The sequence below is a fragment of the Arachis duranensis genome, chromosome 4 (genome assembly GCF_000817695.3).
Source record: "Arachis duranensis cultivar V14167 chromosome 4, aradu.V14167.gnm2.J7QH, whole genome shotgun sequence".
NCBI lineage: Eukaryota > Viridiplantae > Streptophyta > Magnoliopsida > Fabales > Fabaceae > Arachis > Arachis duranensis.
In genome coordinates, this window is record NC_029775.3 from 110,159,264 (window position 1) to 110,184,404 (window position 25,141).

The 25,141-nt window shown below is 31.8% G+C and overlaps 2 protein-coding genes and 1 non-coding gene across 3 annotated transcripts; all 3 read right to left on the reverse strand.

Annotated features, from left to right (window-relative positions):
- Window positions 1-6: 6 nt before the first annotated feature.
- LOC107485828 (TMV resistance protein N) lies at window positions 7-6,450 on the reverse strand. Its single transcript, XM_052260176.1, has 7 exons — window positions 5,747-6,450; window positions 5,261-5,297; window positions 4,695-4,715; window positions 3,195-3,310; window positions 2,279-3,119; window positions 1,810-2,097; window positions 7-1,712 (listed from the first exon to the last, which is right to left on the reverse strand). The coding sequence occupies exons 1-7, from the start codon at window positions 6,241-6,243 to the stop codon at window positions 264-266; spliced, it is 3,249 nt and encodes a 1,082-aa protein (XP_052116136.1). The 5' UTR covers window positions 6,244-6,450; the 3' UTR covers window positions 7-263.
- A 2,316-nt stretch (window positions 6,451-8,766) lies between these two features.
- LOC107485895 (uncharacterized) lies at window positions 8,767-10,973 on the reverse strand. Its single transcript, XR_001591596.3, has 4 exons — window positions 10,613-10,973; window positions 10,240-10,494; window positions 8,905-9,048; window positions 8,767-8,822 (listed from the first exon to the last, which is right to left on the reverse strand). It is a non-coding gene; the product is annotated as an uncharacterized LOC107485895 (transcript).
- A 10,185-nt stretch (window positions 10,974-21,158) lies between these two features.
- On the reverse strand, window positions 21,159-24,411 carry LOC110280242 (protein FAR1-RELATED SEQUENCE 5-like). The gene is made up of 3 exons (XM_021140948.2): window positions 24,336-24,411; window positions 21,665-24,022; window positions 21,159-21,565 (listed from the first exon to the last, which is right to left on the reverse strand). The coding sequence occupies exons 1-2, from the start codon at window positions 24,405-24,407 to the stop codon at window positions 21,965-21,967; spliced, it is 2,130 nt and encodes a 709-aa protein (XP_020996607.1). The 5' UTR covers window positions 24,408-24,411; the 3' UTR covers window positions 21,159-21,565; window positions 21,665-21,964.
- Between the last annotated feature and the right edge of the window lie 730 nt (window positions 24,412-25,141).

Consider the following 25,141-nt stretch of genomic DNA (forward strand, 5'->3'; position numbering starts at 1 on the left):
GAACCATTTAGCTGAGGAGATCTAAGCTTGGCAATGATACATGTAATATATTGAGAAAGCTGCGTCATGAGCTATGAGAACTGGGATGCAAAGGGAAGACCGGTAAGAGTTGAGGTGGGTCAGAGCTTTTGCGAAATGCCAAATGGCGAATAGCGCCCTCCGCTGTGGCGGTTCGCTCTATCTCTTCTTCGTACACTGGAGAGTCAACCACGATCATCTTATTTCTAGAAGCTGAAGAATGTGAGATCATGTCCATGTTCCATTCAAGAGTTTCTTTTTCTTTTCCCTGTTTGGGATTTTGTTTTCTTGAAATCTTGAATGTCTTGCTTGCACACCCAACGTGCTCCACATCTCTTTACTCGAATATCAAGATAGTCATAATCTGGAAATAACAATTGGAAGCGATTGTGTTGGCATAACAGCTTACTAAAATAGTAACCGTTTACGCACACAATGAACAAAGTATCTGAATCAACCCACATCTCGAAACTCGCCTTGATGAATTTTTTACCGTTGCAGATCACCGATGGCATTACTGGGTCAAGATATTCAATATCAATTAGGAAACAGAGAGCAAGTGCGATGGTTTCAATTGAAGGGCAATTCTGCGGGAATGACACTGATACTCCGTCATCTTCTTCCTGATGCTCAAACCATGCTGGAATTTCCTCCCCTGTGATCATCATTTGCAAGAAGTCTTCACGATCTTGGCTAGCTGATTCTGCAAAGCCACAACATGCCTTTGATATGACATCATCAACATATGATTTATCCAGTGAATAACAACCCTGTGCGTCTAATTCTCTTAGACCTGATGGAAGCTCTGGTAAAACCTTCAATTCATTGCATAGAGATAGGTTCAGACGTGTAAGTCTGGGAAGTTGATGGATACTTATTGGAACTCTTAAAAATCTGTTAAGACATAAATCCAAATCCGTCAACGATGCTAAGTGGGCAATATCACAGGAAAGGGTCGACTCTTGTCTAGATGAGGTGTCAGAATCATCATAATCAGCTCTGACTGTGAGGGACTCTAACCCACCTAACACCAACTTTTTAAGGCCAACGAAACATCCTAGTGAAAGTGATAAGCGAAGACCAGTAATCTTGCTGCATCCAGTTAAGTCCAACTCAGACACGCCAGCCAAATTTCCAAGCGTTGGGGGTAGCTCTTCTATGCCTGAATATTTCAGAATAAGAATCGATAACTGTTTCATGCATTCCCCAAATTCTGGCAGTCTTCTCAAACTACTGCAGCCATTAAGATATAGTGTCTCGAGTGAACTCATCTCCAATTTATCTCCAAGTGTTTCAAGACTCTTACATTGCCCTAAATCCAATTCAACAAGCCTCTTGTGGTGTGCAAGAGACGGGTGAATATAATCCAGCTCCTTGCATTTCCGAAGATAAAGTATTTTAAGATTGGGAGCCCCAGAAAGATCTGGCAGTCTTCTCAAACTACTGCACTTAGATAGATCTAGTATCTCGAGTGAACTCATGTCCAATTTTTCTCCAAGTGTTTCAAGACTCCTACATCCACTTAAACCCAATTCAACAAGCCTCTTGTGTTGTGCGAGAGACTGGTGAATATAATCCAGCTCCTCGCATTCCCTAAGATCAAGTTCTTTAAGATTGGAAGCCTTAGAAAGATCTGGCGTTTGCTTCAGCTGTTTGCACCCGACCAGATTCAAGTGCTCTAACTTTTCTAGAACCTGAAAAAACATAAAAAAAAAATATCACATGGATAATATTTATGCTGGAAATGTTTATGTAATAAAATTTGATGGAATTGTTGATGAAAAGGTCTACCTTCTTTCCATCCCATAACTCTACAATTTCGCTATAAGACAAATCAATTTCAACAAGCTCATAGCGTTGATGATCTGTAAGGGGCAGAGTTTTCAGTGGACAATCTGTCCAGCGAAATACCTTTAATGTACAAGGTATATGGCAGAGAATGGGAGCTCTCACGCCATCTAAAATGAGAAGCTTTAACTGGCACATTTTTGAGAAAGATAAATCTCTCCAATTCACTTTAGTCTCGCTATTCCACCAATACACCATAGGTAGAACGATGCCATGAGTTGCTTTAGTTTTCTACACATACACGTAAATAAATAAATAAACAATTAAAAAAACCAATGAAAAAACTATACTGATTGAGATAACCACAAAAACGAAAAAATAGTTTTTAGTTATCTAGATATAATATCAAAGACATTGTCAAATCCTTATTTTAATTCTATGCATCCTATATTTGAGAAAAAACGACACTCACCTCCTTTTGAGTAAGTACAAATTCAACATCCTCCCAACACCACAATCTGCTACGGTTACAAGCATCATTCGGAGATTCCTGAATTACAATTTGTTTGCCCATTTCTTCAAGCAGATCATGCATCCCCAATTTATCATATTTATTTATAGTGATCAATGTTCTGTTAATCAAAATATCAAGACCAATGTCAGCCTGATAACCACATCCTTCTAATATCTTTGTTACATATTCTTTTTTATTCCCTTTAAAGAAACAAGCAATATCTAGAAAAATATCCTTTTCTGTATCTTCTAAACCCTCATAGCTTATTTTCAATACATCAATAATTTTAGAATGTGAAGTCTTCTTTATTCTTTCAATAGCACTATACCAAACCGCAATAGTAGGTCTGCCATTAAGATAGGAACCCAATACTTTAAGTGCCAGTGGGAGACCACCGCTATATTTGACTACTTCTTTGGACAAATCCAAAAACCCTTCTGTAGGCTTCTGCTGTTTAAAGGCTTTCAAACAAAAGAGGTTAAGGGCTTCACTTTCCACTAACCCTTTAACCTTATAAGTTTCATGCACCTCTGGTCCCTTTAGCACCTCTATGTCTCTAGTTGTAATTATTATTCTGCTTCCAGGACCAAACCAATCTTGCTCCCCAGCCAAATCCTCTAATTGTTTTTCATGATTTACATCATCAAGAACAAGAAGTACCTTTTTGAGACGTAAAGAGTTTTGAATTATTGTCCTCCCATCATACTCGTTATAAACAGCATTTGAACTTATATTCATTTGATCAAGAAGTTGTTTTTGCATGTGAGTAATATCTTTTTTCTCACAGTTCTCCCTTACATCGGCAAGAAAGCAAGTAACTTCAAATCGACATCGAATGGTTTCAAAGACAGCTCTAGCAATAGTGGTCTTACCCATGCCGCCCATTCCCCATATGCCTATAAAGCGAACATCATTCAATCCAAGACCTATGAGAGTAATCACTTGTTCCACTCTTGAATTGGTGCCAATCATTTGTGAAAGACAAGCTCTCTTCTTGGAGCTGCTTGATTTATTGTTCAACCAGATTCTATTACAACTGAGCTAATTATTTTGGACTCATTTCCACGTTAATGTGTGATTCATCTATAAAGTTTCTTAGCTACAAAATATAATTAAATTTAATACCTATTATTACTTCATTATTAAATTAAAAAGAAACGGTTAAATATAATTAATATCTATATTAAAACTATAATAACAACATTTTCAATTACAAAAATTTAAAGTGTATAATAACACAACAATATTTGTTTATTATGGATATATTCTAATATATCATTATTAATAAAGTATATTTATAATGTTATACTACATTTTTTATATTTTTATTTTCAATTGTTTTTTTTAATTATCTCCAAAATCCAAATACACTAAAAAAAACTTCAAAATTACACTATACAATATTACAATACCATTAACTCGAAAATATCAACAAACAAATAAAATTTGTTTTTCAAAGTCTGAATGATTGTTTATGGAAAATATTCACACAATAAATGACAAAAAAAACTTATATCTTCTTAGTATTAATTATATTTAAATTTTTATGATAAAGTATAATAGTATATAAGAAGCCGAGTTATAGCTTAAATGACATAGTCTTCCCTCCTCACCTAGAGATTTCGAATTCGAGTCTTACTCCTAACTTTAGAAAAAAGAATAATAGCATATAAAAAATTCTTCTATTATATAAAAATATTACAAAACACACATAAGTCAATATTTAAGAAAGTAGCCAACTTTACAAGACTTTTGTTGTTATATATTTTCTTTTGATTTTTTAAAATAATTATATTAAATTATATATAAATTATAAATATTTTCACAAATAAGTATAAAAATTTAATATTAATCCATATATTATCTAATTAATTTATATATAATATAATACTTTTAAATTTATTTTATATAGTATAATTAATTTAGCTCTTCCTCCGAGTCTTATTCTAGTTATTATTAGTTAGGTGACATACTAACAAACCGTATTATACCAAAGTATTTCTGGTTATATAAATCATCATAAAAAATTAATGACTTTTGATATCTATTTATGCCTATTAAGAAACAAAAAAAGGATAATACAATATATATTTTTGAGAAATACTCCAATTAATTTTTAAAAATTTTTTAGTCTGACATTTTAATTTTTAACAAATTTTAATTACTAAATTAGTCTTTAAATTTTTATTCCGATACACAAATCAATTCTCACATAAGATTATTTATTTGTATGGAAGAACTCATCTTAGAATTTAAAAAATTTTTAGGGATTATTTTTTTTATTATTAAATAACAATATGCATTGATTTGTCTAATTTTTTTACCAAAATTAAGACGAAGATTAATATGACTAATAAAATATAAAGTCAGAGACTGGTTTAATGGTTAAAATTTGCTGAGAATTACATTTTCTGACAATTTTTTTTTAGGACTAATTTGGGTTATTACGTTGCATTTTTAGCATTCATTATCAATATCATTCTATTGTGATTGATTCCATGCCTCCATGGTGTTATCATATTATTTTATTATTAGCTAATTTCGAGAGCTTTATTTCATATGTAATTCAAGAAGAAAATTATGGTAGATTAAAATAACCATATATAATTATTATTTCATGATTATATTTGAATTAAAATTTATAATAATTCGTTTATATTGTGATTTTTTTTTACTAAAGACAGAGAGACTCGAATTTACGATTTCTAAATGAGTAGAGAGACTATACCATTTGAGCTATAGCTTGTTGGCTCGTTCATAGTGTGATTGTATCTACGTTGAAGAAGAAAAGAAATTATTCTATATATTACTATAAACTTTAATTCAAATATTTATTTTTTCTAAGAAAGATCCACTAAAGATTGATTTGTTTAACTGAATGAAAAAATCAAAAAGCTAATTTGATAATAATTTTTTTTTCTAAGGACTAAAATATTCAACTAAAAAATTTTTAGAAATTGATTCAATTAATGTATTACTCTAAACTCTAAAGTCTAAACTATGAATGTAGGGTAGATATGGTTCAAATCTATTTTGAAAAAAAAAATCATAGGAACCAGAATATAATTTGTTATAATTTACTTTTATTTTTCAATTAAAAATTGATATGTTTGTACAAAAAAATTAAACATTGTGGCTAATTTTTAGTAGTATACTGTTACCATCGTTGTTTAAACATTGCACTCTATTTGGTTTAGAAAAATATTTAAAATGTAGTATTATAACATAATAATAATATTTATATAATATTAACAGTAATATCTCTTATCGATCTTAAAAAATTTTTAGTGAAACATTTTAATTATGCCATTTACTGGAGCAATTTTAACAAGCAGATCTATGTTATTTGTTAAAAATGGTACCTATAATGATTGCAGTTTTGTTTACAGGGATATAGAGTAATGTGTTAATGACTAGTTAGCTTACTGATTTTTGGAGGTCCAACCAGAATGAGCAGCAACTTGTGTTAGCGCATCTCTCCATCTCTTGATCTTCTCACTGTCATGTCTCTGTTCGTGTTTCTTCAAAGCTTCTTCAAAGGTTCCTCTTTGGTGCCTCACATCACAAGGCTCCACACCGTAGAACACTGCCTCGATCTGTAGCCCCAGCTGTTTCTTACACTCCATGATCTTTTGGAGTTCATCCAAGCACCAACTGGAGGAAGCGTAATCCGGTGAGAAAACGATAACTGCAAACATCGACTCTTCAATTGCTTTGAGGAGTTCTTTTGAAATAACATGGCCTTTGCTAAGGTTTTGGTCATCTTTGTAGGTTGTGATTCCCTTCCTGTTGAGGGCCGCATAGAGATGGCCAGTGAAACCTGTGCGAGTGTCTTCTCCTCTGAAACTCAAGAACACGTGATAGGTGCATGATCTTGGTGGTGGTGGTAGTGGGATTGAAGTGGAAGAAGAGGCGGACGCCATATGTTTGAAGTTTGAAGAAGTGTATGTATGTGCTGAACAAGAGTTGTGGTTATTAACACTAAACAGTTAATTAATAACATCAATTAAGAAACTCTTTGTGAAGAGAGAAAGGAAAGTAAGCGGAAGCTGCTGGGTAGTGATGAAGGAGACACAAAGTTGAGAGGGCAATGATGAATACTGAAGACGCGTGATCAGTGATAGTGGTACACCTTTTATTTGTTTATTTCTCAAAGATTTTTACTAGTGTCTATTTTATTACTACTTCCTCTGTTTCACTTGTTTTTATACTCACTAATGATTTATTATTTCACTCTCATAACTCATAACATAAATGGTGAATTACAATGCCCGAGACCATTAGATTATGTTTGAATAAGGCATTACAAAATTCTTTTATTTACATGTAATGAAACTATTACATGTATTTATAAGTTTCTTTGTATGAGACGAAGTAATTATATTTAAAACTTGATTCGTTTGAAAAAAATTAACCGTACAGCTATAATTGATTTTAGTTTAATTTACTCTATGAGTCATGTTAGGTAAAATCAATTAGAATATCAATCAATTTCGATAACCTATTATCTAAAAACTCATTTTTACTCTCTTCTTAGGATTAAAAAAGAACAATTAAAACTCACTATTCTCTTTTTTCTCTCGGGACTTGCAAGAAAAACACTCATTTAGGTACACTTAAAAAGTGTAGCCAAAAGTGTAAAAAAAATGATGTCTTAGGCTAAGGCTACGCTTTAGTGGGGATGCCTATTCAGCCATTGCCTATTCTCAAAGGCTACGCTTTTGACGTTTGGGAATAGGGTGCACTTTTCAAGTGATGCTATCTGAAACCAAAAACTACGCTTTTCAACTTCCATTTTTACCAGAATAGACTACGCTTTTCAACGCTACTGCATCACCTGTAAAACGTAGCCACATTATATATCATAACTACTCTTAATAATCTTTTTTTTAAAACCTAATATTTAGTGAAATGATTATATATATAATCCTATATTTTTAATTAAATTAGTCAAAAATTATAAAATAAAAATAAATACATAATAATACCAAATAATATTCTTTAAATAATAAAAATTATCCTTAAACAAAATATATTTATAATGAACTAAAAATATTAGAATGATCATAATTGAATATTCATACATCTCACACTAAATTAAGCATGTCCATATCAAAATATACATTAGACCACTTAAAATTTACTACTAATAAACTAAGAAAAACTAAAATATTATATTCTACATAACTATCTTCTAATAAAAGTCATTAATCTTCTGATAGCAGAGACGTCAAATAGAGCACCTAGCATGACCGAGTTGAACATATATTGAAGCAAATTCTTGGCTTTTCCCATTAACTGCAACCAGCATCCCCTATTCGTAAAGGCCCGTTCTCGTTTCTTTGCCTCGGAAAGCTGAGAAGCCATTGCCACAAGTGATATTCAACAGTTATAACAAGTCTATAATCAGAAGTTATTTTACCAAATTTATCCCACAAAGAAAAACAGTTTAAGTTCAGATAAGAGAAACAATGATGAGCCTATTACTACATGCTAAAACAAGTAAAAGGTGGTAACCTGTATAACTCTCGAAGGAGAGGGGAGAGTGAAGATTGGATACAATGCATTTTAATAAGCAAAAAATTTTAAACAAAACTCATGGAGCGAAGTCATTGTTTATATGACAATTTTTATTTAGAAATTATGCAAGTAGATAACTAGTTTATAGTCTAAGTTCAACTAAACCAATATTAACAATCATCACCAACATGTATATCCGCAGAGTCCACTAAAATATACTACAAAAATGCATCTTTTCTAAGTCAATATGGTTGCAATAAAGCGGCATCTCTGCCATTAATTAAATATAAATGATCTATTTAGATAAACAACTTAAATAGGTGCTCATTGACATCAACTTTCAAGTAAGTTCTAGCTGTCTAAAGGAAGCTGAACAGCACTAAGATAAACACTTCAAGAAGCAATAGACACCAATATTTTTTAATAACAATTAGTGAGGGTTATTAGGTTAATTTTTTGTAAAATTTATTGTTGTTATTAGTACAGAAACTGTTAAATGCTAACAGCCTAACACATAGGCCTAAAATTGCACATGCTACAAGTCATACCGCTAATATGCAATAACCAATGTAAATTGTAAAAGGAATGGATATATAGTAACATTTTTGTAAGGTCTAGTGCTGTGTGCCATTACGCAGTGCATTAGCAGAGAACAAAAGGATATTGAAAGAAAATAAATCATATATGCAATTGGAAACTGAACCTGGTACCTGATCAATTAAATGAACGAGCAACTCCTCCGCAAGTTCATGATCACCAGATTGTGAGGCTGTCTCCGTGGCATCCATATAGAGGTTATCCTTCTTTGACAAGGTAATAGACTGCTTCCACCTACCTACCTTTTTGTGGATAATCAGCTATTACTTTTGTGTTTCAATCTATAATAAAATATTGAATATAAATTGATAGGCAAATAAGATATCTTGCCTTTGAAGCTTATCACTTCACTAGGATGACAAATGACAATCAATTCCAGTGAAGACTGTCATCAAGGCACCAGTAATTCTTATTAGGATGCAGCAAATTCCAAAAGGGCAAGCAAGGCACATGTATAAACCTCTCACCTGTAGTTAACAGGAATAAAGATATAATCCTTCTCAAAAAGGTTCAGTTTTCTTGTCCATTTGTAAACGCGTTGAAATGCTGCTTTACCGTCACAAGCACTTGATGGATCTCTGTCTAAATCAGCAAGCTTCTGAAAGTAGAAGCTATTGAAAAAGTATATTATTGAAGTTGCAAAAATTACAACACTGGCATACATATTGCTCACTCTTACAAAGATTTGCCCTCCTTCCTTCCCTGGGTAATTGATGAGATACAGAGATAACACATATGCATGTACAAATGCCAGAGAAAGGAGGAGAAAACCAATTTCTGAATAATACAAGTAGTACATACTCATTAAAAATATAGCAATATTATAACTTCTATTATCATGCTTAATATAAAAGTCAATGATAGTATCATTAATGAATGTCTCTGGCTGTAAAAGCTCGACATCTCTCTTACTAATAGAAATAGCATTAGGTTCCCCCTTTGGAAAAATAACTTCATCAAAAGCCTTTTCAAAACTGCAGTACGTGATATTACAGTAAAAGTCAAGTCATTCCTCTTAAAAATCATCATCTTGCACTGATAACAATAGCCATTGTCGAAAAAAGCAAACAAAATAAATTTAAGTCAAGATTTTAAATCTCAGACCAAGCTTCATGCAGTGATCTGCTAAATCAAGCTTAGAATTCAACCTAAACGTGGTTAACAATTAATGCATGCTCCATAATGTGCACTAAGAGAAAAATATCATCGAAGCAAGCAATTCTATCAATGCAAGCAACATTGATATCCAATTCCAGTGCAATCTCTATTGGATTTATGTTCTGAATTAAAGTCATGTGAGCATATATAGAATTAAAGTGATTGATCATCACCGTAAACAAATCCCATAAGGTCACTATATACCTTCAAAACCTAATTTGCAGTGCCTAAACTTTTGTTCTGGGCTTGAAGAACAACAAAAAAGTATTGTCTCCATTGCACTTTTTAACCTACCCTAATGTCAATCTTTACCGCGACTGAGATTTTAAAACTTGAAAAATATGTCTATTGGCACTAAAAATAAATCAAAGCTCATAAAAAATACCAAAAAGAAATCATAAACACAAGAAACAAAAGAAGACATTAGAAACAAAATATAACCTGCATTACTTCTTACATCTTTAATCCAGGGATGTTCTTATCAAACAAATAAGTAACAAAACAAAACATTAGAAATCAATTTTCTCAAAATGGTTTCACACAAGAGTATAGTCAATACATAAACCACCGTATTACAAGTAATGTTTCACTATTCAACATATAATCAGGCAAAAAACAAGGGAAGAGGAAAAATGGAAGCTTACCAGAGACGAAGGGAGCCAGAGCAGAAAGCGGCAAGTAAGGTTGCGCTGGCAGAGATGATGAACGAAACTATTGCATCGGTGGAGAAGACGAACAAGTCCATAGAAGAAGATGACAAGATGCGACGCTCACGACGGAGAAGAGAGTAGACGACGCGACGCTAGCGGCGAAGAAGAGAGAAGATGCTGTGACGCTAATGGAGAATGGAGAAGACGACGTGAATGATGCCGCAAGGAGCGGATGAAGGAAGTGACGAACTGCGATGGCCGGGCAAAAATCAGATACACGAAAAATTCAAAACAATCAAAATAAAAACGCTAAAACTCAGAACAAACAAATTAGATGAATCAAAACCCCTAAAAAATTCATACGCACCATCTCAAAACCCCTAAACCCCTGAGGCATCTCCATTCTAGATGTAGAGATTCAGAGAGGATACAGAGTGAGACAAAGGTAACGATGGTGAGTAGCGTGAACACCCCGGGCGCGTTCTTGTGGAGGCAACGAACAGAGTGAAGCGCGATGGCGGAGGGAGAATCGTCCTGCTAACAACATCGCTGGTAGCGGCGCTACGTTCGGGGTACGCGGCGTACAGGGCATCAAAGGTGAAGGTGAAGGGCGCCGGTGAGCGAAGATGAAGACGAAGGAGAAGGGCGCCGGTGAGTGGTGGTGAGCAAAGGTGAAGGGGTGAAAACAGCGAAGGTGGTGGTGAGGTTTCTGAAGATGAAGGGCGCGGGTTTAAATAAATTAGGAACACTTTTGAGACGCATCCAAAATAGAATAAATAAGTTACTTTTTAAAAAGCACTCTCTTTAGTATAAAACGTGTACCTATAGATATTAACATATTGCTATGTTTTATAAATAATTTTTTATAATATTTAAGATTACACTTTTTAAATAACGTTACAATTGTGTTTTTTTTTTTTCATATAAAAAACAACACAAAAAAAATATAGTCTATTTTATAAATAGGTTACACTTTTTAAATGTAGTTTAAAAAAGTGTGATTGAATGAGTATTTTTCTTATAGTATCTCACCCTCATTAATTTAAAACATTTCTAAGGCGTGTATAATGATGTTTGAAAAACTTTTCACCACAATTTTTAGTATTTTTAATCATTATTTAATTAATATAAATATTAAATTATTTTTAATAGATAAATTTTATTAATTTATATATATAAATTTTAATAAATATAAAAAGACGAAATATTTCAATCAAAGAACTTGTTACTTATTTTTTAAGACACGAGCGAGGAGACAATTATATATAATAGTAATTATAAAAAAAAAGATTTAATATAAAATTAGAAGTGTAAATTAAACGTGTAAAATATTAAATTGCAACAATCATTAAATTGTCTGATTTAGTAGAGATATTGTAGAATTATTGATGGATTTAAAATCATAACATCAAAGATTTTAAAAATTAGATTAGAATTCTAGCTACTGTAAACACAATACATGTATAAAATATAATTTTTTTTAGATCAATTCTAATAATACTTTGATATTTATTGATATTACAGTACAAATTAACTATTTTTTATTATATAAAATATTTTACATATTTTTTATATTAATAAATAATAGTACATATTATTTATCTAATCTTATTTAACGAGCTCAGCTGTGTCAACAATTGAATGCGTCTAAATGTATTTAGATAATTACGTTTAAAAAATATTATTATAAAATAAATTAGATTTTTTAATAATAAAAAGATTAATATAATTTGAATAATTTTTGAGTAAATATTTTTTAGAAATCTATTTGAGAATTTATTATTAATAAATTGATGTATATTTAATAAGGTTGAGTCTTTAATATCTAATCAATGAAATTTTGTTGGAAAAAAAAAGACTTTTTTATTTGTTTTTCTTTAAGAAAAGATTACATTTATATATTGGAGTAAAAACTTATTCTTTATTTCTTTAAATACTTACTTCCATAGAATGTATGGAAAGGAATGATGCCTTATGTAATCATAAAGATTCTTATTAGTTTCTTTTGCCATGTTTTCAATAAATTAAAGAAATTCAAATGTTTCATTGTATGGAAAAAAGAAAGCTGTGTTATTAGTTAGTTGTTCCAAAAGATAAATATGAAAGTTAAGATACAAACTTTGCATATTAGATAATTGAAATACTTTAGTATATATTGAATCATGGCCTAAGAAAAGTATCAAAAGAAAAATTTCCTTTGGCAACTACAACACTGTGTCAGAATATATATTATATTATCAATCGGAAACCAAACCCAAAAAAAAAAAAATCAATTACCAATTTCACTTGATAAATAATATTTGAAAAGGTGCTGGATATTTATTAGATTTGTTATTATGTATCTTTTATGGTTTATAGATAAAAAATTAAAAATACTCTTATCTTTTTTAGATCAACTATATATAATTATAAATTAAATAGTTATGACTGTTTTTATCCATTGTATATATTGAAAAGTATGGAATAAATCATATAATAAGGTGTGTATATAGCATAGCCACAAGTTAATATATAATTTTATACATTTACATACACTATAATATATTATTACATAACATTATTTAGTTATAAAGCAAGCAAAAGGGGGACAGAACACTTGTGAAGATGTTGTTGTGATTTTGAAACTTGGCCTACCCAAGATGTGTGGAAATTTCCTCTGATGTAATAGTTTCAACACTGTTGACCACAAGAAAAGAAAGATATATATAAAAGGGGGATTAACCTAAGAACATCATGTGTATAGAGATGATGAAAGGGGGACCAAACAGTGGCAGAACTTGAAACAAAATTTTGGGGGGCCTGATAGAAGATAATTGTCAAGATGCTTTTGATATGAATCTCATTTAAGATAAGCTCGTCTAACCTCATCTCTCTGATTTTGGTAATATTGCCAAATTTGAAGCCATTTTTCAGGGTATCATTCTAAAGAATTAAGGTCAAACTCATCAGATGTAACTTTTTAAACTTTTGAAGGTTGTATCTTACTTTTTTCGTGATTCATTAAAGTAGAAGAACTATCTACAAATGTTGATATTATAAAAGTTATATGTTTTCCTTCTTGAATATTAGCCTTCCTCTTAAAAAATGCATCATCAACTCTTTGATTTTTTATGACTATTTTATATAAAAATTTGAATATATATCCAGTAAAATATGTAAAAAAGAAATTAGAAGGACAAATATTAAAATTTATAATATTTATTGAATTTTTTTATCAATTTATACACATACAATAATATCAATACTTATTGAATATTCTAATATTTTTTATCATATAAAACATTAAATTAAATAAACGGTAAAATATAAAATAATATCAAATTACATAAATAAAAAATACCTAATTTTTTATATTTGAACTCAAAGGTAAAGGGAGTGTTGCTTATTGAATAGAGAGCTGCGAAATACGAATACACTCAATTCAGTCCAAATCTAATATGTTCTGAATGTTTAAAACTAAAAATTATTGTGCAATAAAAGCAAGAGATGAAGATTAAACTTTGGTATTTTAAGTCATAATAAAATATTTGAGCCAACTGAACTATTTTTTATTTTTTAAAAAAGTATTACTAATTTTTTTAATAAAAATTTGGGGGGCCATAGCCACCCCTTGTCTGAACTAAACTCTGCTACTGGGACCAGGTGAATAGGGTTTGGACAAATTAAAGATTACTCCAAAGAACAAATTAAAATACAAGTAAAGGGACATTAAAAAAAAGGAATAAACATCAAAGAAGACAAATATTGACCATTGGACATTGGTGTGGCCAAGAAGAGCATGATGGGTATTTGGGTAGGAAGGGCATAACCCTTGTGAAAATGAAAGTGGCTTAAATGGATGCACCATAATACAAGAAGCATATGATGAACAAAGTGATAACATTTGATGTTTGATTTATTAGTTTATGCTTTGCCTTGTAATGCCAAGACACAAATGGGCCAACTGTGTTATGTCATATTACAAGGCCAAGTTTTTACTTGACTCATTCAATAATGTCAAGAATTGTTTATCAAGTAATTTTTTTTTGGGTAACTATATCAAGTAATATATTATTTTTAGGAGTAAATGTTTTTTTCAGTTCTGATTATTTGTTTAAAAGACAAAATATTCCTACATAACTAAAAAAATTTAATTAATCTCTATTTAAGTAATTAGTTGTCATTGATATATCAGTAAGTCATAATTTATAAAAGTCACTTAAATCAAATACTTGATTAGTGAAAAATCAATTAAAAATTTTTAAATTGTGAAGGGACTTTTTGTCCTTTAGGTAAATAGTCAGAGATTAAAATAAATATTTATTTAATATTTATTTTTGGCTTATTAATTATTTTATTAGTCTTTATAATTTTATTAAATTTTTAATTAAATTTTTTTTCTTTTAATTGGATTCTTATACTATTTTGAACTTTATGATTAGGTCCTTCTTATTGTAAAAAGTATTAACATTAATTGAATATTTTTTTGCAGATTGAAGGTATTCATACTTAAAAGCCTAATTAGATCTTTGACCACATGTATTTTGGGAGGAATATTTTGTTAATTTTAACAATTTTGATATGAAAATGACTTAATTATAAAATTGAAAGTAATATAAAAACCTAATTTAAAAAAAATTATAAAACTTTAATTAAAAATTTAGTAAAATTATAAAAACCAATAAAATAATTAATTTTTTTTTTTGGTAATGGTAATTTGCTTGCTTACTCTAATATTTTCTTAGAATTTAGAGATAAACACAAATTATTTTTAACACTCTGTTTTAAAGGATAAACTTGAATATCTAGAACATAAATGTTGTTAGACTGAATATTTAGAAATAATTTAATAATAATTAATATAGATTCTATCATTACTTTAACAACACATCTCATTTTGATCATTTTTCTGTGCCAAAGTCTATTTCTTCTTCATGTACTACTCTATGTTATCCAACTTCTTCTCTTAAACCTCAACCTAGTTTAGTGAATAATCAAAGTAATCCGTTTCATACTTTTCCTACCAGTTTAAATAGTAATACTGTATCTACTTGTAATGCTTCTGCTTTCAATTATAATTCTGGGTGGCTGATTTGTTGGTCCCAACTATCTTTGGGACTAACGTTAGTCCTGTAATCTAATTTTTAATTTAAACCGTTAGATTATTTTAATATTATATCTAATGGTGTAAATTAAATACAAATTTATATATTTAATTTTATTAAATACTCCTTAATATTTAACGTTTTTACAAATAAACCTTTTCATCTTTTTCTTATTATGTTTTTTACAAAAGGGTCTCTTCTTCTTCTTCTGGTTTTCTTCTTCTTTTTCTTATTCACCATTGCAATGAACCCTTCTTCTCCACTGCAATGAACCCACCGGCACTAACAGCAACTACCAGGGTCTGGATTTGTCTTCCTCTTATTATTTGTTTTCCTTTTCTGATTTTCTTCTTCTTCTTCTTATTCACCATTGCAATGATCCCTTCTTCACTACTGCAATGAACCCCAACACTAACAGCAACTACCAGGATCTGGATCGAGACTACCCACGAACGCATACAAGTGTCAGATCCTGTATCGAGATTATTCCGCACTCCTGCTCACCCCGCCACTAAAATTTGTGATGTTCTTCTCGTCTGTATGGTCATCGACGTCGTGTGGTATTTTCTAAGGAGGAGGTATTTTTCATCGAAGCTGCCTCACATACATACACAAAGACACACATTTCACACTTGAGACAGGAAAATCAAAAAAGAAGAAACATGAAACAAAAGGGAAAAAAATGTTTGCTGAAGAGAATGGTCTCAAAGGAGACCCATGACTTCCAACCATTTGTCAAGCATCAGAGTCGTTCCTTACTTCCCCAAATAAGGTTTTTATTTTTTCTTTTTTCTTTTTTTCCTTTCAACGTTTTTATTTTTATATTTTTTAGAATAACATAAAATATTTTATCGTAATTTCTTTAATTTTTTAACCTTCTTCATCAACAGATCTATAGCTGTGGCTGTTTGGGTTCATAAGATGCTTAGAAATCTGAAATTGATGGTGTGCCACACAAAAAATCAATGAAAAGACATGCATGAGACCAACTATAAGCTAATAGAATAAATCTAGCCATGGAACAAAAAAGGTCAGTCAATAATCTTGCATTTTTCTTAATGTTGTTGAAACTTATGGTCGAGTAGGACATAATTGAACTTTGTTAATTAGATGGAGTGAGTGAAGGATTGTTGATGATTTTTTTTAATAGCTAATTGGTGTTAAAAATACATTCATGAAAATACTTATATCTCTTTAAAATACTTCATGATATTAATTGAACTTATTTAATAGGGTAAATATGTATGATGTCAATTTTTACTCAACTTAATCTCAAGTATGGTATATATTATCCTATTTTATTCATCGAATAACTTGCATTCACTCATAGATTAGATTTTGTTTGTATGCTTACGGAGAAAATGATTGTGAAACTAATGTAAAAAATAAAGCAAATAAAATCCTAGGAAGACTATTTGTAGCTCAAATATGTTCATACCACATAGAAAATAATGTTAGCACTATGGTTAGGACAACAATAAAAAAAAGGTGATTTTACTAGAATTGGTTTTACTAGAATTGAGTGAGAAAATTTGTATTAAAAATTTGAATGCCTCTGGAGATAGTTGTGATAAATATAACATGTGCTTGTATAATAAGAAAACTGTCAGAGTTCTTTCTAAAGAGTTTATTAATGAGAAGAATCAAATCTCCTTATTTATGAGTGAAGGGTGTTTTCTTATATGGTAACTGGGTTGATTTTAATAGTTAATTCATGTCTTCATAAAAAGTCCTAGAAATATCCTTGATTGTTTTTAAATTTAGCTTAAAAAAAATATAGAGTTGGTTTAAACTTACAAAATGGCTCAAATATGATGAAGTTAACATATATTAGCTCAAATAAGTAATACACATGTATATATACATTAAGTCAAGTTATGAGCCAACCGGTTAAATCAGTATTTATTCAAATTCCACTTACTAATATATGGATCCAATTTCTTAAACTATTAATGAGTTTAGTTCAAAGGAGCTCACGGAGGCAGTTCCATTAAATTAAACTTATGAGTTAGCCAAACTTGTTAGAATAAATGTGTTAAAGTAGTTTTATATTTTATAGTAGAGTAAAATATTTTTTACATATGTGAGTTGAATTTATACTTGAGATTAAAGTAGAAAAAAGAAGTTACAATATTCATAAATTTAGTGTGTTGTGTTGAATTTATACTTCTGATTAAAGTAAATTTTTTCTATATATGTGATGCCTTGGTGTGATGGAGTAATTTATGCCGAAGAGGCATGAGTTCTTTGATAATTGGAATGTCAATAAAAGCATGGAACCATGAGTTAAGGTTAGGCATTGACTCTGCATCAATAAAGTTGATGGTCACAACTTCCTCAGCTATTCCAATCCAGTATTGAAATTTAAAGTATAAAATTTAACATTTAGAGTAACGTCCAGGTATTTTAAAAAATTGAATGCTCATTAATGTGATAGCAAGTTTCTGTATTTGATATTGAATTAAATGTGTACTGAATTAAATGTAATAAAATCTCGGGATATCTCAATTAATTTCACTCGATTTGTTTCCTGTAATTGTTCCTTTATAAAATCCATAACGGCCAGTCAGTTGTAAACCCTATTTGTTATCAACCAACCTTGTCGGCAGTACGTTTTACAATTTCAATGGCCACTGCAGAGAATGTCAATGCAGTTGCACCTGATTCGGTCTCAAATTCCAAGTAAATAAATTTACTTTTCATCAATTTCAATATTTACGTGACAGTAAATGTTTCTAATATTTGGTTGCAGGTTTGAAGCTGACCCTTTTATGCGTATAAATGGTGTGGAATTTGTTGTAACGAGTGCAACCCCTACGCAGGACCCGACATCGCCGCAACTGCAGAATATTTCTATAGATGAGTTATTTCATGCAATTGAAGTATGTTAGCCATTAGATTATATTAATCCAATAATCCAAAGGAATAAAATCATTTAAATAAGTCTCCACTCCCTACTTGATTAGCTATTAACGTAAACCTTGGTGCTGTTTATTTACAGGACTTGAGGAGAGATGTGAAGGAGCTAGGAGAACTAAAGAAGTTTATGGAAGAACTAACCAAGGCTTCTGGCAACATAGAGAGATCACTCAAGGTGATGGAGTTTAAGCTGTACCATAATGAAGATAAATGCAAAGACCATGATGAGTACAAAACAAACCTACCTCCCAAAGATTCAGTCAGCAACGTTGATTTTACTCAGCAAAGTGTAGACAGGAACCCAATAATGACACCAGTCGCTGATCCACCATTGAGAAAGAGGTTGAGATGTAGCCCCGCACAACTTGACAATGATGTCACCATTGATATCTCTGATGCCGAAGATGATGCCACTATATCAGATAAGCATGAATCGGGGATTGTCTCGGGCATCACAATCTTCACGACTTGACAGCATTAAAGGAAAGTGCATTGTCAACCCTCAACTTAGAACCAAGGCTAAGTCTACAGCTTTCCTTGCCAGCAATTACTACAGGACATTGCCGACTAAGGTAATGGAACCTTGGTTATTGAAACTTTGTCTTTTTTTTTTTTTACTTGCCAGCTTAACCTCAAACCTCATTGCATTATTTTTACCTAAAAATTGGATGGATTTCATATTCTAATGGTTATTTCACAGGTTGAATCCTCATTGACTCGAGGAAAATTGCTCACCTCCCCTTCTCCTAATATGCGAGTTGCTAAGATGACAAAGACAGGGGATGCCACATTATTTTCTGTTCCACGTCGACTTCCTGCTCAATCGGCTGGTGTGCCTTGCCTCCAAGGTGAGAGGTCACTGCCACCAGGGTCTAACTCTAACCAAATGGAGAAATCACGTTACTATAATGCAATGATTAAGGTGAAAATCATTGATTACTGGTTTTGAATGGTCATAATATGCCACTTTGACTTAATAAACCCTAAAATGGAGAAGTCTCTTTTTTTTAGGCTTTTAGGTGCAAATTCAGACCTTGTGCTAAAATGCAGCTAAAGTCTGTTCAACTTGAAGGATTAGCATATGCATTTTGTGCAAGCATTGAAGATCCAAGGTGAGTTCCCCTTTTTCAGCTCACACTTGTAGGATTATTGTTGTTGAATTATCTTATATGAAACATCTGAATTTCAGTGAGACCATGATTAATGTGGATGACACGATAGTAACTAGGGAAGAACTTGCTTGTTTAGCTCCTGGAAGACCAATCTCGGACAAGGTACCTACACGGCTACAGAAGCTATTTTTTGCATGTATATTTTTTTTTTGGCTATGAATATTTGTCTCCGGCCATAAATTGCTTTACTCTCATTTGTAGATAATCAAGCTTGTGGTAATGAAGGCCTCCTGGGACCAAGCAAATAAGACTTTTTGGATGCTTCCACCATCTTTTGCGGTAAATATCATGTTAACTTATATCACTTTTCTTTGAATTATGCGTAATTCATTAGAATGAGATCTCTTTAATCCTTTTAGGTGGAACATTTTATGGGACATTCACTGGATAAAATGATTGCTACCTATATATATCGCTTTATGCCTGTCGCACCAGATCTTAAATTTGTGAGTGCATGTAAATTCTTTAATGGATTAATTTATGCAAAACCTCATTAAATCTAAATTTACGAGTTTAATGTGAAACGATCTACACTTAACTATCTGCTGTAGATTTATGTGCCAATTAAGGAAGAAGGTGACCACTGGTATCTTATGGTCATTAGCTTATTGGATGAAAAATTATATCAGTTTGATTCTAATCTAAATGACGATCAAGTTGAGCCAAGACAAGAAATTATGAAATCTTTGGTGAGGTGTCCTTAATCTATTTCTTTATACACATGTAAAATAATATATGAACCTTAACAATGTTGTCATGAATATAATTTTCAGGCTTTAAAATTATCAGATATGGTAACTTCTGGTCATTACCTAAAAGGTGACATTCCTGAAAGAAAAGATTTCATGAACTTTGATGTGAAAGAGGCTAGAGGGGTGCCCAAATGTCCTCAAAGGTACACATAATTGGAATGAATCTTTTATATTCATCTTTAATTAAAGCGATCTTTTATTGACACTAACTATTTAATATTGCCACTGAACTTTTAGTCGCGACTCTGGTCTCTGGGTTCTTCAATGGTTGTCTATGAGAGAGAAGTTTAATCACACAGTGTCGGGCATTGTAAGTTAGCCAAAGATATATTGATTAATTATATGCATGCAGAGCATATTATTTAACTAATTATTCCATATTTGCAGCTAAATGAGCAATATATCCGTACATCCGTTGTGGTGGATCTTTTGTTGGGGATGTTCAATGACCACAAATATGAGTTTCAGAAGAAGAGCAATGAGTTCTGGGCTACGCTTTAGCGTGAACAGCATGGAGAGCAACATTTTTGCATATTTAGTTATTATTTTCAAAATTTGCTTTAATCTTCAATTGTGAACGAGATTAGTGACATTTATAATTTATTTGTTGAATTATTATTTTAAAGGAGAAAGTTTGTCTGGTCTGAAAACTTTGTTACATTATTATATTCGTAATAAATACAAAGATCAATAATATTTTACTATTTTTATTTTAGGAGTTTGTTGGAACATGTGTGTGAATTTACATGTGTGTGAGTTTGTTGTAACGTTATGCTCACCTATATTCATCATGTGTTTTTTGCCATTCTAAATTGAAAATGATTAGTTAAAGATTCACACATGATTTTTTTTATTCCAGCGTTCAGACACATGTCTCAACAAATACATAACCACACTATCATGCCATAGAAAGGATGCCTTTCATGCACATATTCCTCAATAAAATTCATACAAAAGTTAAGAAGAACAGAGAGTGATGTCCGTATTGAACCTTCTTCACAATTAACCCAACTGCACTTCTTTTACAATCTTTCATGCTTTAACTAATCATAATAAGACTCTTCTTGCTGAGTTTTGCATCTTACAATTACAAGATCACAAAACCGTCTCTTGTAAGCCATAACTCAAAATTTACTCATTATTGTAAATATACCAATCTTGTCTCAAATCTCACTTTTTTCATAGCAATTAAGCAAATAAGACCAAGTTCATCATAAAAATTCATACACAAAGTTCAATTACTCAAGTTTTATTCAAATATCACATAATAATAATTTATATAATACTAAATCGAGAACTCTTCACTAAGTTCCATGTCGACACTTGCATCAGAATCTCCTGCCCAAAACTCTTGTTCTTCATAATCTTCTTCAAGATCAGATGCCCAAAATTCCTGCAATATCAAATAAAATATTGATCAATCTCCACTCTTATTAATGAAAAATATATAATTAATATGTTGTGGTACGCAAATCATTAAACCAAATATTACCATTTCTGCATCTGCATCTAAACCTTTCTCAACATGGTTCCTATTTATGCCATAAGAAGTTGCATTGGTCTGCTGCTGAATGTTCTTTGCCAATGGACAAGATTTTTTATTGTGCCCTTCCATGCGACAAATACTACATTGTTGTGGTTTTCGTTTGATCTTCTCACCTGGACGACACTTAGACCTACAACTTTGTGGATTCTTAGGAAAAATACCATCTGAATCATCAGCTTGCGCACCAACTTGCTTTTCTTGTTCATCTTCAATCTTGAAATCTTCGATTAGGCTCATAACAGTATCTCAAACAAGGTGGAATCTCTCCTGCCTTCGACTAGCGATATAGGACAGCTGCCGACACCAATCCATCAAGCATCCATATTGACTCAATATTATAGACTCCCAAGTAACGCCACTTGAATCAAAAGTGCTTGTCTTGGCATTCTTCGACCATCTTGTCAACACAAGAGACTTTGGCAGCTCAAGGATGTTAAGAAACACCAGCACACAAACTATATGCTCACACGGAATTCCAAAAGAATCCATCCTTAAGCATGAACAATTAAATTTCGTCCTTTCATTATCCACAGACACCTCCCATGAACTATTTAGACTTCCATATTTAGATATTGTATAAAGTACAAATGAATCAAATGCCACATCTTGCACAACCTTCATTCTTGCAGCCCTAACAAGCATTGGTCGAAATATAAAAAATAACTCTCGTGTATAGAAATTTGATGCAGACCTTTCCAGAGGTTCTAATGCTGTTTTAAGTACCGGAAGACCAGATATGGAAACATAGTCAGCTTCAACCTCCTTATATCTTAGGTAGGTAAGACACCGCTTAAAATGCTTTATGAAATCAACCAAATTGTATTGAGATTTAACATATTTTGCAATAATAGAGTGCAAACCTTCGCATCGAGAAGTTGTCCTAAATCCTGCAAAAAACTTGCCTCGAATATGTGCAGTGGCCCACATATGCCTTTTCTCGTACATGTCAATAATCCAATTCTTTTCAGCTACACCAAACTCCTCAACCATTCCAAACCACTTCTGCTCAAACACACTAATCTCATAATCTCCTAGCATGCACTTCTTGAACATAGATGTAAATTTTGGGTTTCCAACATTACTTGTGGCGTTCCGAATGAGGTGCCAAGCACATAATCTATGATGGGCATTTGGAAATACCGTCTCAATTGCAAATCTCATTGATGGAGCACCATCTGTAATCACAGATACAGGTGCTTTTCCCTTCATGGCTGCCAATAGTTGCTGTAATAACCACACGTAGACCTCCTTACTCTCATCGGTAACTAGAGCACTTCCAAATACCACTGTTTGATTGTGATGATTCACACCGGAAAACACTACTACCGGACATAAGTACTTGTTCTTCTTGTATGTCGCATCAAAGGCAAGCACATCTCCAAATACTTCATAATCTAATTGGCTTCTTCCATCACACCAAAATAGAGCTCGCAATACCCCTTTAGCATCAACTATGTGCTCATAATAGAGGCTTGTATCTTCAGCTTTCTGGTTTTTGAGGTATCGCAATGCCGCTCTTGCATCACCCAGGACATGACGCCTTCGCCTAGCAATCTCATTATACATATCCCTTAAGGTATAATTAACATTTTCATAACCACTTGCTTGATTAGCTAACATAGCATATATATGGGGTGTGCTAATGCCTGCATCCTTCATGTTGTTCATTTGACTAGCATCAGCTTCTGCCATTTTTCTATGTGTAGGAAGAAAACCAACTAACCTAGGATCAAGGCAATCATGATTGTGCGATTCAACAAACAAAGCCACATGCCATCTTCCAGTGTAAGCTACAAAACGAACTACAAACCTAGCCAGACAACCACAACGAGTCTCAGATTTTGGCTCCCTTTTTCTGTTTTCCATATTATAATATTTTTCTGGTCTAAATCCCTCACGAGAGCACACAAACAATTGCTTCACATATTCTCCTTTGCTATTTTTCCAAGTCTTACTTTTTCTAGCACCAAAACCAACAGATTTCGCATAATGGTTATAGAAATCAAATGCTATCTGAAGATTAGGAAAATGAAAGCATTCCATCTCATGAGCACCTATGTTCAGAAAATTAACCATGGCAATATTTTCAATATCTTCTATTCGATATAATTCATCCACCTCATGTGAAAAATCGTTCCCATCAAACATTTCTTGAAATTCATGCTCCCCTAAATCCTCAGAATTCACAGCTTCTTGCTCAATTTCATCTTGATACATTCCTTGAAATTCCTCTGTATCATCTAACTCTTCTATCATCTCATCAAAGAATACTCTTTCTTCCATTTTATCATCCACTTCAAGATCCTACTTAGCAATTAATTGCAACCGGAAAAACATAAAAAAATTGTATTCTAATAAATCAAAGTGCAGAGACCACTAACATGAAAATAATAGCACTGTTCTGGTTCTATATTTTTTTAACTTATTAAATTCTAAAATAAGTAAAATAGAAGAAAGCGTTGAAAATGTAGAAAATAATTTTTCTTATGCTATCAAACTCAATATCGATTAAAAAAAACAAAAGGAAAAAGAAACATCAATGTTCAAGCAGATTAATACGGAAGGAAGAAGAAACTATGTGATAAAATACAATATTCATGCAATAGAGAAGACTTACCGGTGGTCGCACTTCTCTTGTGCCACTGTCGAAACCACCATTGCTGCCTCCATTATCAAGTGCGTGCTCCATATGAACCCTAAGAGGTTTCAGATTTTCTGGTGTTTTGTTAAATTAGTCATTAATATAATTTTAATTGGCCCAATAAAAAAATAGGGATATGATGGTAAATGATTAATATTGGGTTATTCTTGTAATAAATAAGAGATATAGTACTGATGTTATAATAATTGATTAAGGGTGTTTTTGCAAAAAAAAAAAATACAACTGTGTTAGACAAACATTAAGAAAGACCAACGTAAATGCCACCATAATTCTGTATCAAACATTGAATTGTGGCATAAAAGATTAGGTTATTGTGCAATAAAAATTATTATTACTGTTCTTAAACATTGCTCTTTGCCTATACCTTCTAATCCTCACCTTGATAATATGTGTGAAACCTGTTCTCTTGCCAAAATATATCGTTTATATTTTTCTAGCATTGAAACTACATACAAATCACCATTTGAACTGGTGTTTGCAGATATTTAAAGTCCTGCCCCTGTTACATTTAGAAATGGCTATAAGTATTATATTTGTTTTGTTGATGCTGATTCTAAATTTATTAGTATTTTTATGCTAAGCAAGAGATCTCAAGAAGTTACAACCCTACAACATTATAAATTGCTTATGGAAAAATAACTTTGTTGCAAGCTGAAATCCATCCAAACTGATATGGGGCAAAATTTCTTTCGAATTCTTTTAACACTTTTCTAGTTGCAAAAGGCATAGTTCATCGCAAATCCTGCCCCTACAGTCAACAT

Excerpts from the sequence above, each read along its gene's own strand:
- LOC107485828 (XM_052260176.1), bottom strand. The coding sequence starts at position 6,243 with ATGGCGTCCGCCTCTTCTTCCACTTCAATCCCACTACCACCACCACCA. Across the intron at positions 3,311-4,694 it reads AAATTTTAACCATTAAACCA|AGAGCTTGTCTTTCACAAAT; the intron begins GTCTCTGACTTT and ends AGCTCCAAGAAG. Across the intron at positions 3,120-3,194 it reads ATATGGGGAATGGGCGGCAT|TGTAAGGGAGAACTGTGAGA; the intron begins GGGTAAGACCAC and ends CTTTCTTGCCGA.
- LOC110280242 (XM_021140948.2), bottom strand. The coding sequence starts at position 24,407 with ATGGAGCACGCACTTGATAATGGAGGCAGCAATGGTGGTTTCGACAGT. Across the intron at positions 24,023-24,335 it reads CAAGAGAAGTGCGACCACCG|GATCTTGAAGTGGATGATAA; the intron begins GTAAGTCTTCTC and ends ATTGCTAAGTAG.